Below are 17,590 nucleotides of genomic sequence, written 5' to 3'. Positions count from 1 at the left end.
TAAGAGTTTAACCACGTGGTATGGTTAAAGATTCAGTAATGGTACACAACCTTCGTTCTCCTCCTAATGGAGAAAAACATGGTCTGGTGATAATTTCTCAAGTTGGGTTTTTATTAGGAATTGCAGAAAGGGCTGTCCCAGGATGTCTGACCCAACTGGGCTCAGGGGCGGGTCCTCGGATTTAGTTCAAATCAAAAGGGATTTGTATTTTTCTTCATTAAACAGTCCAAAATCATATTACACAATTATACAAACAGTATCATACTCACTCATTCATTTTATACAACAATTAGATGTAAACCTCATATCTGAGGTTATTATATAAACAGCGGTATAGTAATGTAGCCACACAGTCTCCCATGAGTTTCCCAAGTTGTGACAAACGGACCAGTTAATAGCTGGAATCTTCACCGATCTTTTATACTTTTTCCGGAACATGAAATCTGTTCGTACCTCAAGTTCTGTGAGGTGGAAGAAATCCCTTTGTCCTGAAAGTTTACCCTCTCTCTAATACTGTTTGGCCATGAGGAGATTCTCAGGAATTTACGACGTCTCTCTGTGACCACAGCATGGGTTGAAGGAGGAAAGGGGGAGGCAGGGAGTGGCAGGGAGAGGGGGATGGGGCTTGATGTACCCAAACAGGCAACGTCATGACAGAGGCTTGCATCTAATTATTGTATAAAATGAATCGGTAAAGATGAAATTATTTGTGTAATGATGTAATGTGATGTTAACCTTTAAAATTAGAGAATTGGCCTTCCATGTAAAGTTTAACTAAGTCAGTAGCCACGCCCAAGTGAATAGACATTGGTTGGAAATGATGAACCAACCCCTTTTCCACTCTTGAATAAAATCCTCCGTGATGAAAAGTAAACTCAGTTCCAAATAACGGGAGGACTTGTCCTCCATGTTGAAAGGGCTAATTTAAACTCCACAGGCCAGGAAACGAGAGCACTTGTCCACATGTGAAATGGTATGAAGAGACACGACACCTACTAAACCTAGATGGTAAACTTACTAAACATAGATGGTAAACTTACTCTGAGCTGCTGGAGGATGGAACAGTAGAATCACAAGGAGAACCCCGGTGACCACGACACAATCCATCATCCACAGTCTCTCTGACTACACAGTCTCTCTGACTACACAGTCTCTCTGACTACACAGTCTCTCTGACTACAGCTTTATGGATAACTGTTGCTTGTCTGGATCCTTATAGTGAGTGATCTTCTCCTGAGAGACAGATGGTAAATAGTTGTGTCTGAAGATGTGTGTGGTGTTTAATGGGCGGATCAGCTCATACAACCACTAAAGTGAAGTGAGTCAGAGGTCTGTAGTAGTGTTCATCTAAACCTGACACCCTCTAATGTTTCAATGATGATCCTACAACAGTGTGTCGTACTAAGTACGTGTAGGGCTATGTACAGTGAGTCAGTCAGCCAGCCAGTCAGAGCCTAGTGAAAGTCTACAGGCCTCTTGCAGTTGTCACATTTTTCTGCCTTAAAATAAAATCCATGTGACATTAGATTGTTTTCCTACAGATCTACACAACCTGCTCCAAATTTTCAAAGTGAAAGACAAAGTATCGAAAACTTTCTAAATTAATTTAAAAAAATGAAATTGTCTTTTTTGTGTATGTCAGTGTTTCCCAGCCTGCGGTGGTTTTACTTGGCCCCCCAAGCAATTTTGGGGGGCCTCAATACAATTTACAGAATAGATCAGGAAGACTTAGATGGTAAAGCTGTTGCAGGCTGAGGGCCACTGTAACCAGTAAATATAGCCTCATCTTTTAATCTCACTGATTGACATTTAAGCTAAAATTAAACAAATGATCGAAGGTCTATTTGAGTTCTTGAGAACACAAACCAGCTAATAAGCCTATTGTGGGTTTATTGTCTTTATATGTGTAGTATGACCTAACTAAACACGGCAGGATTTCATAGACACATCAGATGACATACTATGGTGGATATAAACAAGAAAAAGAGAACTAATATAACTGTGTCCGTCAAATTGAACATAGCAGACTGTATCAAAAACAAGCCTGTAAAAGTGGAATATTTTATTGTTCCAGACAAAAGACAGCCAGTACATGCAGTATTGTTCATACATGATAAATGTTTGTGAGAGAAGGAAATGACAGCTTCTAAAAAAGGGAAGTATAGATAAGAGATCAGGAAGGTGTCCGCACTACAGCAAACACACAAAGGGAGAAGGGATGCTTGACAATGACGAAATTCCAACAAAAAGTCTTACCAAGAAAAACTTCCAAAAGGACTCATTTGAGGCAGAAAACATTTGGAGAATGTCAGGACCCGGTGAGAGAAACAGTCACTAAAAGTCGGCAGAACCCAGAAGATGAGGCAGACTCAGCAGTACTAGAGATGGTGGTTTAATAAAAGGACAAGATCTTCAGGCAAAGAATATAAATCCACCACGTCCAAAAATAAAGCCAAGAGGCACAAAATGGATATCCTCCAAAATACAAAGAAACTCCACAAAGTGGTAAAAACAGCAGGGAAAAACAAACCTCAAAAGACTACTCAACCAGAGAACCTCTGGAAAATCCAATAAGAGAAATATATGTTCACAACAAGGCTGGGTCTGGGTGCTAACATACAAACACTGAGCAAAGAACTGAGGAACACACAGGGTTTAAATACTAACAAGGGAACGACACACAGGTGCAAACAATAATTAGAGCAAGGAAAAAACAAAAGGTACAAAAAAGGTGCAATGGGGACATCTAGTGACCAAAACCTGAACAGTCCTGGCCAAAACCTGACAGAGAACTCAACAAAAAAAGGCAGAGATTAATTTATTATTTGCTCACTTTAATCTGTTGTTCAGGATGAGTACAGGTGACTGACGTTTCGACGTCAAGTTGACGTCGTCCTCAGAGTGACCTGACCATTGCACTTAACTGCTATTTATAGCCTAGTCACCTACTGAGACACAATGTAAAAATTAAAATAACATGACTCAAGGTTTGGGTTTTTCTAATGTAGTTGCCTTGATTTTTGGGGTCTCAGTGACACCCTTTTCACAGACACTCAAATACCCCCAAGGTAGATCATTGATTGTTATATATGACCTATTGGTCAACAACAAGAAACCAGATTTGTATTCTTCTTCTTATTATTATTGAGTGCTACTATTTGCCATTTACCTTGATTTTGACCTTATTTTTACATTGATGTGTCTCAGTAGGCTATAAATAGGAGATACGTGAAATTGTCAGGTCACTCTGAGGAAAACGTCAGCTTGACATTGAAACGTCAGTCAACTGTACTCATCCAAATAAGAAATTCCTCTCTGCCTTTTTTGTGGAGTGCGCCAACTGCTTTCTGACTCAAATTAGTCCTTTTGGAAGTTTCCCTTGGTAAACTGTTTTGTGGAGTGATAAAATGCATTTCATGTTCATAACATGATCATTACATCTGATACACATATACTAAATTATCATGATTGCTAGCATATCAATTGACACTTTGTCACTACATGTAAAACAGTTATTTTACGCAGAGCTGAAAAGGAAGTAGGGGATGGAGTTGACATGTTTAGACTTCAGCCTTCTTCCTGGGAAGTGGTGACTAGAATTGACTCTCATCGATGGACTTCATGATCTTCTCAATCGAAGGTTCATCTGGATTGGCACAGAAGCGGAAGTTCTTTTTTGTGACCAAGCTGGAAGAGAGGAGACAATATCCGAGTAAACATCCCTGTGTGTAGTGCGTGCGTGTGTGTATGTGTATGTGGTGTGTGTATGCATTTGTGTGTTTGACACTATACGTACATGACTCCCTTCTTAGAGCAGTCAGATCTTGTCATTTCATAATCCCTGATAGATTTTCTGGGGATTTTTCTTGAGTAATACGTGAAACAGCATTCTTCAGGAACATTTCCATCTGCATAAAGAGACAAACTGTAATTGTTCTCATACTATAGACCACAGGAGGTTGGTGGCACCTTCATTGGGGAGGACGGACTCGTTGTAATGGCTGGACCGGAATCAGGGGAATGGTATCTAATACAGTACATCAAACACATGGTTTCCATGGTTTCCAGGTGTTTGATACCATTCCATCTGCTCCGTTCCAGTCTTTGTTATGAGCCGTCCTTCCCTCAGCAGCCTCCTGTGCTATAAACGGGTTAGCTGACAACGTCACGAAAACGATGCCCGCACTTCAGAGGGGCCAAAGGCTGTGTGTTAGGATTCTGGTGATCAGATGGCAACAATGACATGTGAGGATTAGTAAATGGCTTGTTTCAGTTAACCTTAATATATTGTTCTTGACTTATGTCACGTCTTTGCTAATATGGCAAAAATCGTCTAGCTAGCTAGCTGACCAAAAAGTGTAACTATGTATTTTTAAAATAAAGCGCAAATGTGTTTCTAATAAATATTGGAGACGAAATATGGTTTACATGTTGTCAACAACCTGAGCCAACCCCAGCTGTTTAAACCCATTGTTGTGCACATGTCGGTTCTGTTGCTAAACAACCAACCCGTCTAAAAGTCAGAACTTAAACATGGAATCTTTCATTTGAGTTCATAATGCAACAATTCAGAGTAGGAGTGCTGATCTAGGAGCAGTTTGGCCTTTTAGATCACTATGAATAAGATTGCATAAACAAGGGGGGAACTGATCCTAGATCAGCACTTAATAAGTACAGCCCCATATCTCTTCCATACATCCTTAACCCTAATTACTCATGTAAGTCACTCTGGATAAGAGCGTCTGCCAAATGACTCAAACGTAAACGTAACACTCAATATTAAGACAATTTTCTGAAGAGAAGGATTGATAGTAGTTAAGAATCGATTCCAAAGCAGGGATAACTTACTGTTGGCCAATGCGGCGGACCACAGGGATGCTCCCAGGACACACAGAAGAAGGATCAGAGCAGACCGCATGATTGGTTGATGATGAGCAGAGGATGACCAACAGTGTTAACACCTCAGCAACTGTAAAGGGTTCTAAACTCAGGACAGTGTTTTGTCCTTTATGATCTGAAGAGGGGAGGGAGGTGTGTGGTTTTGGTGGGGAGGAGGGGGGGGCAGACTGTGTAGGTGACAAAAGTTTCCACATCATCTCAAAAGTAGAGAAGAAGAATAAAAAAAAACAGCAATAGCAGTGTGTTCACAGGAAATGCACGTGGCGTGCACAGGTCTTTGTAGCACGCTTTGCCTAAAAACTAAGTATCAGTGTGAAACAAAGTCTGACGTTATTGACCCCCTACTCCCTCTTCTTGGGCTATAAAGCAGTTTCCTGGAAATTATTTGTTCAGCAACTATGGAAAAACAATTGTGACTTTGACCAGATAGACGCATTCACACTGTTCATTAAGTTGTATATGTACACATCTTTATTTAATAAAACAGTAGCTATACACTGAGTATACTAAACATTAAGAACACCTGCTCCTTCCATGAGACTGACCAGGTGAAAGCTATTATCCATTATTGATGTCACTTGTTAAATCCACTTCAATCAGTGTAGATGAAGGATTTTTAAGCCTTGAGACATGGATTGTGTATGTGTGCCATTCAGAGGGTGAATGGGCAAGACAACATATTGAAGTGCCCTTGAAGGGGTCTGGTAGTAGGTGCCAGGCGCACCGCTTTGTGGCAAGAACTGCAACGCTGCTGGGTTTATCACCCTCAACAGTTTCCCGTGTGTATCAAGAATGTTCCACCACCCAAAGGACATCCAGACAACTTGAAAAAAAACTGTGGGAAGCACTGTAGTCAATATGGGCCTGCATCACGCTTTCGACACCCCGACGAATTGAGGCTGTTCCGAGGTCAAAAGGGGTGCAATTCAATATTAGGAAGGTGCTCCTAATGTTTGGTATACTCAGTGTACACTTCAAGTGAGATCCATTTCCAGTTTTGACCCATGTGCCACTCCAGTTCTCTACAACCAAAAAGGGTTACTTGGAAATGTCACATATAGAGACAATCAAACTGACAATACGAAACAAAGCTTAAAGGAAAATACGATAACGTGGAAAGATTACATATCACATGGCCTTCATTATTACATTTAATGGTGAGGTCTTTGATTTCTTTATTTAATGGATCTACAACAGGAGACCAATGACATACAGTAATTTATACTTCCCAGGGCGCACTTCTGTGATTAAGGGGTGAGTCTACTTCCTGTAGTTCTTACTGATTGATTATTGTGGCTGGGTCAGGCCAACTCGGACACACGTCTCAACCCTATAACATTCACACAGTCAATAACAGGGGATGTCTTTTTGTCCTTTAGAAATGTCACTTCAAATCACACACAACACACACACACACACACACACAAGGGTCCTCAATCAGATGTGAGGGACACCAATATAGTAAGAGAACGTACTCAACAAGACAAAAAACCTAAAAACCGGTGTGAAACTGCAGATGGTGAGAAACAAAAGGAACATGATTGTGCAGAATGCTTTATTGCAGTACTGTGGTATTCACCACATAGGCAGAGCAGGGGGAAGGGGTGCATCTTGTTTTCATAACGTGATCAGAATGTCTACGTGCACAGGGGGGGTGAGGAGATGAAACGACAAGGGGTATTGTCTGACATCCTGTTGCTAAGGCTGGCTGAATACTTCACACTTCTCAGTATGCACTTCGATGTGTGCCAAACAGCCAAAGGGGTCACTAAATGCTTGGTGACTCTGGAGTATGGAGGGTTTAGTACGGTACCTACATTTGATACGAGCCTCACATTCAGAATCATCTACTGAGGAGTTCTCTTTTTGGCAGGTGATGGTGGCCGGCAGACATGAAAGAAGTAGTAGAAACTGTGAACTGAACACCAAACCAAAGCCTCTTTCTGAACGACACCCTCCCATTGATCTCACACATCTAAACCAAGGCTGGTGTGTTCAGAAACATGAAAACCCGAGCTAACATGACTCAGGTCCTTTATCTACATTAATAAAAGCTTTATGGGAAAAATAGAGTTTAACACCTCCGAGCTAAACTTTGCTCATCACCATGAAGTAAGACAGCTTCTGATTGGGTTATAGCACTTACTGAGTGACAGGGATACCAGCAATGCCTCATTATTGATAGAAGGGACAATAAAATCAACAATCTGTTTTCCTTTCTGGAGTCTCCTAAGCAGCTTCTCAATCAAACCGGAACATATGGTTTGGGGGGGGGGGGGGGGGGGGTGACTGAAGTGGATTATATCAAATGGGACGATACCAGTGAGGTTTGTTGTATTAGCCTAACTTTTTTTCTTCATTATAACATAACAACAATAAGAGAGATTGTCTCCATACTAAGAGATTACACTTAAATTAGAAACAAAGAGCACAGAAATTCATTACCATGAAAAATGAAAAGTGCAGAAAACAGGAAAAAGAGGCAGGTGATTTACTGTAGTATATTGATTCTCCTAATCTACCTTAGCTGTTCCACTTTAAACCACCTTAGGGGATGTATAAGACATTAAATATCACTTCATTCCTTTTTTCACGCAGCTCATTTCCTCTTTGAAGAGGGTTAGTAAAACATGTGTTTAAAAAGTGAACATTTAACGGCACAACAATTACATCTGTTGTATTTCAGTTGAATCTTCATGAGAATACAAATTCATTGACTACGCCCTCCTTTCAAGTCAATGAACCATTCTCCCCAAATCAACAAATGCCCACGTGTTCTCCTTGGGAGCCTTTCCTTCATTGAATGGTACAGAAACAAATACACAAATGGAACCAACTAGGATTCGGCAAACAAATTAAAAACACATCGAAACCACATCAGTCCAAACAAAACAAAAAAGGCTAGTGATAAAAATCGCAGCTGACTTGCAGGAATGACCAATGACAACGGAGGCTTGGAGTAGAGGTAGAGAGAGAGGTAGAAAGAGAGAGAGAGGTAGAAAGAGAGAGAGAGGTAGAAAGAGAGAGAGAGAGGTAGAGAGAGAGGTAGAGGTAGAGAGAGGTAGAGGTAGAGGTAGAGAGAGAGGTAGAGGTAGAGAGAGAGGTAGAGAGAGAGGTAGAGGTAGAGAGAGAGGTAGAGAGAGAGGTAGAGAGAGAGGTAGAGAGAGAGGTAGAGAGAGAGGTAGAGAGAGAGGTAGAGAGAGGGGTAGAGAGAGAGGTAGAGAGAGAGAGGTAGAGAGAGAGGTAGAGAGAGAGAGGTAGAGAGAGAGGTAGAGAGAGAGGTAGAGAGAGAGGTAGAGAGAGAGGTAGAGAGTGAGGTAGAAGAGAGAGGTAGAAGAGAGAGAAAATAGTGGGAAGGTTATAAAGAGAAAAAGAGGAGTGAGAAGGAGAGGAGGTCCAGTTGGGTAACTAGTATCCCTGCTATAGACATGTGGCAGAATACAGTACATTCGAGCACATCTTTCTGCCTGGTTTAATTCTGGGACAGGGGGCACATAATGTATAATAAGGCCGTGTCACCCCTCACCCCAGTCTGTTCCAGACCTCCAGGGTCTCTGCTCCATGACTCACATCTAGGGGGACCACAGTGGCTGGTTGTCCCCAGCCCAGAGTGCTCTGAGCCTGGGGTAGCTCCGTCCCAGCGAGGGCAGCTCCCTCACACAGCCTGGCCTGGGCTAGGGTCCAGTGTTTCACGGGGTCAGGTAGAGTACTGGGTTAGAGAATGAGCTATTGTCTGTTGTTTTGCTCCTGGATGACCGTTGTACTCAGCGCTTTAGGACTGGACTGATCCACTCCTGCTCCTTCTGTAAGGCCTGAAGAACCTGAGGAGAAACAAGGGACCATGGTATGAAACACAGCATGATCATCATTGGAGTTATATAGTTATACTGTACACAAAGGACCAGGCCAAGATTCTAGTAGTTCCATCACTTGAGCCTTGTAACTTCAGGTGAAAAACCACGATGCCAACTCTGAGTCCCTCGAACTGAAGAAATGTATGTTTTCCAAAAGGTCATTTCAGTTGACTTCGGGGGGGGACCGGTTACATCCAGTCTGTCATCTCACCTGTGCCCATTTCCTGTTCTTGCTGGTCATGTGGACAGCGTGGATGTGCGAGAACAACTGATCGGGGGGGATGTGGTCGGGTAAGCGGGTGAGGAACTGGGCGTTGTGGATGAAGTCCATGCGGGTCAACACGTCCTCGTACAGGCGCAGGATTCCCAGGGCCACCCGGAACAGGAACTCATCTCCGTCACGACAGAACACATCCCACACCCGACACGCCAGGTCCAACGGCAGTGACTTACTGTACAGGGTGAAGATCCTACAGGGAATGAGCGAGAGAGGAGACACAAAAAAATATCTTCATTTGGATACAACTTTCCATACTGAAACATTGAGGTACAAAGGAGCCAAGTGTTTGAGAGATTACAGACGCCTGGTGTTATTTTCACACATTCATGGACGTGCGTAGTCAATGGAGACAAACACACCAAGCATACACAGATAAGCCCACAGTTATATGCAAAACACTTAACAATGAGCCTGGTCTGAGAAACAGACTAAGGACAAAGACATATGAACAGAAAATGTCTGTAAATCAGCACATTTCCAAAGTAACTGCAACCGTCTTCTCCTGGGAGACTTTAGTATGGGTCACTAGATTATGATATTTCTGATGTGCAGGGCTGCTATCTTGACTTCCATCTCTCCCTCAGTGTATAAATAACTGATGTGTGAAAACAGGGCGCCCTTCACTGCGCTGTGGTGAAAGTAGGGGGTCGATGTGACCATCTATACAACCCACTTATACATCCTGTCTTCTCAGTAACACGGCAACAATCTAAAGAGCACAAATACAACAGGAAAAAAAAGCACCTACAACGTGTCAATATTGTAATCATATCGTTTTTCACGTTCGTAATTGGTACCAGATCTTTGATTTAAATTCAGTCTATACCCATTAGTTAACTGAGAAAAACAATTGAGAGAGGGAGTGAAAGAGGGAGAAAGAGAGGGAGTCTCACCAGTCGATTAAATAAATATCGGGGGTCAAGTTATTTTCCTTGAAATGTGCAAACAGCTTAGGTAGGTTTTCATCAAAGAACACTTCAAAAGCCGCAAAGTAGGTCAACATCTGAGGAGAGAAGAAACAACGGAGTCAGATACATAGACCACATCGCCCTGACACCACTATCAGTCAGATATATAGACCACACTGCCCTGACACCACTATCAGTCAGATATATAGACCACACCGCCCTGACACCACTATCAGTCAGATATATAGACCACACTACCCTGACACCACTATCAGTCAGATATATAGACCACACTACCCTGACACCACTATCAGTCAGATATATAGACCACACTTCCCTGACACCACTATCAGTCAGATATATAGACCACACTTCCCTGACACCACTATCAGTCAGATATATAGACCACACTTCCCTGACACCACTATCAGTCAGATATATAGACCACACTACCCTGACACCACTATCAGTCAGATATATAGACCACATCGCCCTGACACCACTATCAGTCAGATATATAGACCACACTGCCCTGACACCACTATCAGTCAGATATATAGACCACACCGCCCTGACACCACTATCAGTCAGATATATAGACCACACTGCCCTGACACCACTATCAGTCAGATATATAGACCACACTGCCCTGACACCACTATCAGTCAGATACAGTGGGGAGAACAAGTATTTGATACACTGACAATTTTGCAGGTTTTCCTACTTACAAAGCATGTAGAGGTCTGTAATTTTTATCATAGGTACACTTCAACTGTGAGAGAAGGAATCTAAAACAAAAATCCAGAAAATCGCATTGTATGATTTTTAAGTAATTAATTTGCATTTTATTGCATGACATAAGTATTTGATACATCAGAAAAGCAGAACTGAATATTTGGTACAGAAACCTTAGTTTGCAATTACAGAGATCATACGTTTCCTGTAGTTCTTGACCAGGTTTGCACACACTGCAGCAGGGATTTTGGCCCACTCCTCCATACAGACCTTCTCCAGATCCTTCAGGTTTCGGGGCTGTCGCTGGGCAATACGGACTTTCGGCTCCCTCCAAAGATTTTCTATTGGGTTCAGGTCTGGAGACTGGCTAGGCCACTCCAGGACCTTGAGATGCTTCTTACGGAGCCACTCCTTAGTTGCCCTGGCTGTGTGTTTCGGGTCGTTGTCATGCTGGAAGACCCAGCCACGACCCATCTTCAATGCTCTTACTGAGGGAAGGAGGTTGTTGGTCAAGATCTCGCGATACATGGCCCCATCCATCCTCCCCTCAATATGGTGCAGTCGTCCTGTCCCCTTTGCAGAAAAGCATCCCCAAAGAATGATGTTTCCACCTCCATGCTTCACGGTTGGGATGGTGTTCTTGGGGTTGTACTCATCCTTCTATTCCTCCAAACACGGCGAGTGGAGTTTAGAGCAAAAAGCTCTATTTTTGTCTCATCCGACCACATGACCTTCTCCCATTCCTCCTCTGGATCATCCAGATGGTCATTGGCAAACTTCAGACGGGCCTGGACATGCGCTGGCTTGAGCAGGGGGACCTTGCGTGCGCTGCAGGATTTTAATCCATGACGGCGTAGTGTGTTACTAATGGTTTTCTTTGAGACTGTGGTCCCAGCTCTCTTCAGGTCATTGACCAGGTCCTTCCGTGTAGTTCTGGGCTGATCCCTCACATTCCTCATGATCATTGATGCCCCACGAGATGATATCTTGCATGGAGCCCCAGACCGAGGGTGATTGACCGTCATCTTGAACTTCTTCCATTTTCTAATAATTGTGCCAACAGTTGTTGCCTTCTCACCAAGCTGCTTGGCTATTGTCCTGTAGCCCATCCCAGCCTTGTACAGGTCTACAATTTATCCCTGATGTCCTTACACAGCTCTCTGGTCTTGGCCATTGTGGAGAGGTTGGAGTCTGTTTGATTGAGTGTGTGGACAGGTGTCTTTTATACAGGTAACGAGTTCAAACAGGTGCAGTTAATACAGGTAATGAGTGGAGAACAGGAGGGCTTCTTAAAGAAAAACTAACAGGTCTGTGAGAGCCGGAATTCTTACTGGTTGGTAGGTGATCAAATACTTATGTCATGCAATAAAATGCAAATTAATTACTTAAAAATCATACAATGTGATTTTCTGGATTTTTGTTTTAAATTCCGTCTCTCACAGTTGAAGTGTACCTATGATAAAAATTACAGACCTCTACATGCTTTGTAAGTAGGAAAACCTGCAAAATCGGCAGTGTATCAAATACTTGTTCTCCCCACTGTATATAGACCACACTGCCCTGACACCACTATCAGTCAGATATATAGACCACACTGCCCTGACACCACTATCAGTCAGATATATAGACCACACTATCAGTTAGATATATAGACCACACTGCCCTGACACCACTATCAGCCAGATATATAGACCACACTGCCCTGACACCACTATCAGTCAGATATATAGACCACACTATCAGTTAGATATATAGACCACACTGCCCTGACACCACTATCAGTCAGATATATAGACCACACTGCCCTGACACCACTATCAGTCAGATATATAGACCACATTGCCCTGACACCACTATCAGTCAGATATATAGACCACACTGCCCTGACACCACTATCAGTCAGATATATAGACCACACTGCCCTGACACCACTATCAGTCAGATATATAGACCACACTATCAGTCAGATATATAGACCACACTATCAGTCAGATATATAGACCACACTGCCCTGACACCACTATCAGCCAGATATATAGACCACACTGCCCTGACACCACTATCAGTCAGATATATAGACCACACTTCCCTGACACCACTATCAGTCAGATATATAGACCACACTGCCCTGACACCACTATCAGTCAGATATATAGACCACACTACCCTGACACCACTATCAGTCAGATATATAGACCACACTGCCCTGACACCACTATCAGTCAGATATATAGACCACACTACCCTGACACCACTATCAGTCAGATATATAGACCACACTGCCCTGACACCACTATCAGTCAGATATATAGACCACACTTCCCTGACACCACTATCAGTCAGATATATAGACCACACCGCCCACATCTCCCTGACACCACTATGATACTATCAGCCAGATGTTGTAGCAACATAGTAACACATGGTTACAGTTGTGAACAGGGTTCTAAGTGCTATGAGTGCAGTGGTGTATTGTTCAAATCCCTGCTAACACGGTGTGCAGGCTTTTAATCCAACCCAGCACAAACACAAAACAAACTGTCTGTCTGTGTCTGTGCGTGTGTGTGTCTGTCTGCACTGTACTCACAAGGCTGTGGTCCACTCTGAAGAAGGCCATCTGACAGGGCTTGTTCAGGAGGTTGGCGAAAGCTATGAAGGCGTCTGCCGTGTCCAGGTTGAGGATCAGCACCGCCGCGATGAACGACATACCCTGAACCTGAACACACCGGGACTGATGTTACCTATGAAAGTAGTGATGTTACCTTCTACCCTACGGTACCCTAGCCACGTTGACCCCTGCTACGGTACCCTAGCCGCGTTGACCCCTGCTACGCTACCCTAGCCGCGTTGACCCCTGCTACGCTACCCTAGACACGTTGACCCCTGCTACGGTACCCTAGACACGTTGACCCCTGCTACGGTACCCTAGACGCGTTGACCCCTGCTACGGTACCCTAGCCGCGTTGACCCCTGCTACGCTACCCTAGCCGCGTTGACCCCTGCTACGGTACCCTAGCCACGTTGACGCCTGCTACGGTACCCTAGACACGTTGACCCCTGCTACGGTACCCTAGACACGTTGACCCCTGCTACGGTACCCTAGACACGTTGACCCCTGCTACGGTACCCTAGCCACGTTGACCCCTGCTACGCTACCCTAGCCACGTTGACCCCTGCTACGGTACCCTAGACGCGTTGACCCCTGCTACGCTACCCTAGCCGCGTTGACCCCTGCTACGCTACCCTAGCCGCGTTGACCCCTGCTACGGTACCCTAGCCGCGTTGACCCCTGCTACGGTACCCTAGCCGCGTTGACCCCTGCTACGGTACCCTAGCCGCGTTGACCCCTGCTACGGTACCCTAGACACGTTGACCCCTGCTACGGTACCCTAGCCACGTTGACCCCTGCTACGGTACCCTAGCCACGTTGACCCCTGCTACCGTACCCTAGCCGCGTTGACCCCTGCTACGGTACCCTAGCCGCGTTGACCCCTGCTACGGTACCCTAGCCGCGTTGACCCCTGCTACGGTACCCTAGCCGCGTTGACCCCTGCTACGGTACCCTAGCCGCGTTGACCCCTGTTACGGTACCCTAGCCGCGTTGACCCCTGCTACGGTACCCTAGCCGCGTTGACCCCTGCTACGGTACCCTAGCCGCGTTGACCCCTGCTACGGTACCCTAGCCGCGTTGACCCCTGCTACGGTACCCTAGCCACGTTGACCCCTGCTACGGTACCCTAGCCACGTTGACCCCTGCTACGGTACCCTAGCCACGTTGACCCCTGCTACGGTACCCTAGACGCGTTGACCCCTGCTACGGTACCCTAGCCGCGTTGACCCCTGCTACGGTACCCTAGACGCGTTGACCCCTGCTACGGTACCCTAGACGCGTTGACCCCTGCTACGGTACCCTAGCCGCGTTGACCCCTGCTACGCTACCCTAGCCGCGTTGACCCCTGCTACGGTACCCTAGCCACGTTGACGCCTGCTACGGTACCCTAGACACGTTGACCCCTGCTACGGTACCCTAGACACGTTGACCCCTGCTACGCTACCCTAGCCGCGTTGACCCCTGCTACGGTACCCTAGCCGCGTTGACCCCTGCTACGGTACCCTAGACACGTTGACCCCTGCTACGGTACCCTAGCCCCGTTGACCCCTGCTACGGTACCCTAGCCCCGTTGACTCCTGCTACGGTACCCTAGCCGCGTTGACTCCTGCTACGGTACCCTAGCCGCGTTGACCCCTGCTACGGTACCCTAGCCGCGTTGACCCCTGCTACGGTACCCTAGCCGCGTTGACCCCTGCTACGGTACCCTAGCCGCGTTGACCCCTGCTACGGTACCCTAGACACGTTGACCCCTGCTACGCTACCCTAGCCACGTTGACCCCTGCTACGGTACCCTAGCCACGTTGACCCCTGCTACGGTACCCTAGCCACGTTGACCCCTGCTACGGTACCCTAGACACGTTGACCCCTGCTACGGTACCCTAGACACGTTGACCCCTGCTACGGTACCCTAGACACGTTGACCCCTGCTACGGTACCCTAGACACGTTGACCCCTGCTACGGTACCCTAGACACGTTGACTCCTGCTACGGTACCCTAGCCACGTTGACTCCTGCTACGGTACCCTAGCCACGTTGACTCCTGCTACGGTACCCTAGCCACGTTGACTCCTGCTACGGTACCCTAGCCACGTTGACTCCTGCTACGGTACCCTAGCCACGTTGACCCCTGCTACGGTACCCTAGACACGTTGACCCCTGCTACGGTACCCTAGCCACGTTGACCCCTGCTACGGTACCCTAGCCACGTTGACCCCTGCTACGGTACCCTAGCCACGTTGACCCCTGCTACGGTACCCTAGCCACGTTGACCCCTGCTACGGTACCCTAGACACGTTGACCCCTGCTACGGTACCCTAGACACGTTGACCCCTGCTACGGTACCCTAGACACGTTGACCCCTGCTACGGTACCCTAGACACGTTGACCCCTGCTACGGTACCCTAGACACGTTGACTCCTGCTACGGTACCCTAGACACGTTGACCCCCGCTACGGTACCCTAGACACGTTGACCCCCGCTACGGTACCCTAGACACGTTGACTCCCGCTACGGTACCCTAGCCACGTTGACTCCCGCTACGGTACCCTAGACACGTTGACCCCTGCTACGCTACCCTAGCCACGTTGACCCCTGCTACGGTACCCTAGACACGTTGACCCCTGCTACGGTACCCTAGACACGTTGACCCCTGCTACGGTACCCTAGCCACGTTGACCCCTGCTACGGTACCCTAGCCACGTTGACCCCTGCTACGGTACCCTAGACACGTTGACCCCTGCTACGGTACCCTAGACACGTTGACCCCTGCTACGGTACCCTAGCCACGTTGACCCCTGCTACGGTACCCTAGCCACGTTGACCCCTGCTACGGTACCCTAGACACGTTGACCCCTGCTACGGTACCCTAGACACGTTGACCCCTTCTACGGTACCCTAGCCACGTTGACCCCTTCTACGGTACCCTAGCCACGTTGACCCCTGCTACGGTACCCTAGCCACGTTGACCCCTGCTACGGTACCCTAGCCACGTTGACCCCTGCTACGGTACCCTAGACACGTTGACCCCTGCTACGGTACCCTAGACATGTTGACCCCTGCTACGGTACCCTAGCCACGTTGACCCCTGCTACGGTACCCTAGACACGTTGACCCCTTCTACGGTACCCTAGCCACGTTGACCCCTTCTACGGTACCCTAGCCACGTTGACCCCTGCTACGGTACCCTAGCCACGTTGACCCCTGCTACGGTACCCTAGCCACGTTGACCCCTGCTACGGTACCCTAGACACGTTGACCCCTGCTACGGTACCCTAGACATGTTGACCCCTGCTACGGTACCCTAGCCACGTTGACCCCTGCTACGGTACCCTAGCCACGTTGACCCCTGCTACGGTACCCTAGCCGCGTTGACCCCTGCTACGGTACCCTAGACACGTTGACTCCTGCTACGGTACCCTAGCCACGTTGACCCCTGCTACGGTACCCTAGCCGCGTTGACCCCTGCTACGGTACCCTAGACACGTTGACTCCTACGGTACCCTAGACACGTTGACTCCTACGGTACCCTAGACACGTTGACTCCTACGGTACCCTAGACACGTTGACCCCTGCTACGGTACCCTAGCCACGTTGACCCCTGCTACGGTACCCTAGCCACGTTGACCCCTGCTACGGTACCCTAGCCACGTTGACCCCTGCTACGGTACCCTAGCCACGTTGACCCCTGCTACGGTACCCTAGACACGTTGACTCCTACGGTACCCTAGCCCCGTTGACCCCTGCTACGGTACCCTAGACATGTTGACCCCTGCTACGGTACCCTAGACACGTTGACTCCTACGGTACCCTAGCCCCGTTGACCCCTGCTACGGTATCCTAGCCACGTTGACCCCTGCTACGGTACCCTAGACACGTTGACTCCTACGGTACCCTAGACACGTTGACTCCTACGGTACCCTAGACACGTTGACTCCTACGGTACCCTAGACACGTTGACTCCTACGGTACCCTAGACACGTTGACCCCTGCTACGGTACCCTAGACACGTTGACTCCTACGGTACCCTAGACACGTTGACTCCTACGGTACCCTAGACACGTTGACTCCTACGGTACCCTAGACACGTTGACCCCTGCTACGGTACCCTAGCCACGTTGACCCCTGCTACGGTACCCTAGCCACGTTGACCCCTGCTACGGTACCCTAGCCACGTTGACCCCTGCTACGGTACCCTAGCCACGTTGACCCCTGCTACGGTACCCTAGCCACGTTGACTCCTGCTACGGTACCCTAGCCACGTTGACTCCTGCTACGGTACCCTAGCCACGTTGACCCCTGCTAC

The 17,590-nt window shown here is 47.1% G+C and overlaps 2 protein-coding genes across 11 annotated transcripts in view; both read right to left on the bottom strand.

Annotated features, from left to right (window-relative positions):
* Positions 1–2,047: 2,047 nt before the first annotated feature.
* On the bottom strand, positions 2,048–5,004 carry LOC139534655 (C-C motif chemokine 3-like). The gene is made up of 3 exons (XM_071333969.1): positions 4,849–5,004; positions 3,797–3,908; positions 2,048–3,687 (listed from the first exon to the last, which is right to left on the bottom strand). Exons 1-3 carry the CDS (start codon positions 4,916–4,918, stop codon positions 3,594–3,596), a joined length of 276 nt encoding a protein of 91 aa, XP_071190070.1. The 5' UTR covers positions 4,919–5,004; the 3' UTR covers positions 2,048–3,593.
* Positions 5,005–5,347: 343 nt separating this feature from the next.
* The window catches only part of LOC139534649 (TBC1 domain family member 14-like), a 65,175-nt gene continuing 52,932 nt past the window's right edge, over positions 5,348–17,590 (bottom strand). For 9 of the 10 annotated variants that reach the window (XM_071333949.1, XM_071333948.1, XM_071333947.1 and 6 more), the window contains 4 exons: positions 13,264–13,392; positions 9,927–10,036; positions 8,965–9,223; positions 5,348–8,720 (listed from right to left, as the gene is read on the bottom strand). In XM_071333949.1, the coding sequence (XP_071190050.1) occupies positions 8,664–8,720; positions 8,965–9,223; positions 9,927–10,036; positions 13,264–13,392 (555 nt within the window). In that variant the 3' untranslated portion in view covers positions 5,348–8,663. Of the gene's footprint in view, positions 8,721–8,964; positions 9,224–9,926; positions 10,037–13,263; positions 13,393–17,590 lie in introns of those variants that run through there. The other variant, XM_071333952.1, reaches the window with a different exon arrangement.

Source organism: Salvelinus alpinus, chromosome 11, assembly GCF_045679555.1.
Source record: "Salvelinus alpinus chromosome 11, SLU_Salpinus.1, whole genome shotgun sequence".
Taxonomy (NCBI): domain Eukaryota; kingdom Metazoa; phylum Chordata; class Actinopteri; order Salmoniformes; family Salmonidae; genus Salvelinus; species Salvelinus alpinus.
The sequence above is the reverse complement of the archived record's forward strand: the minus strand, read 5'-3'. Positions and strand labels throughout refer to the sequence as shown.

Bases quoted from the DNA above. Each gene is read 5' to 3' on its own strand.
- LOC139534655 (XM_071333969.1), bottom strand. From the start codon at position 4,918: ATGCGGTCTGCTCTGATCCTTCTTCTGTGTGTCCTGGGAGCATCCCTG. The intron at 3,909-4,848 runs GTAAGTTATCCC...CTCTTTATGCAG, and splicing joins GTCCGCCGCATTGGCCAACA to ATGGAAATGTTCCTGAAGAA. The intron at 3,688-3,796 runs GTACGTATAGTG...CCTCTCTTCCAG, and splicing joins TGCTCTAAGAAGGGAGTCAT to CTTGGTCACAAAAAAGAACT.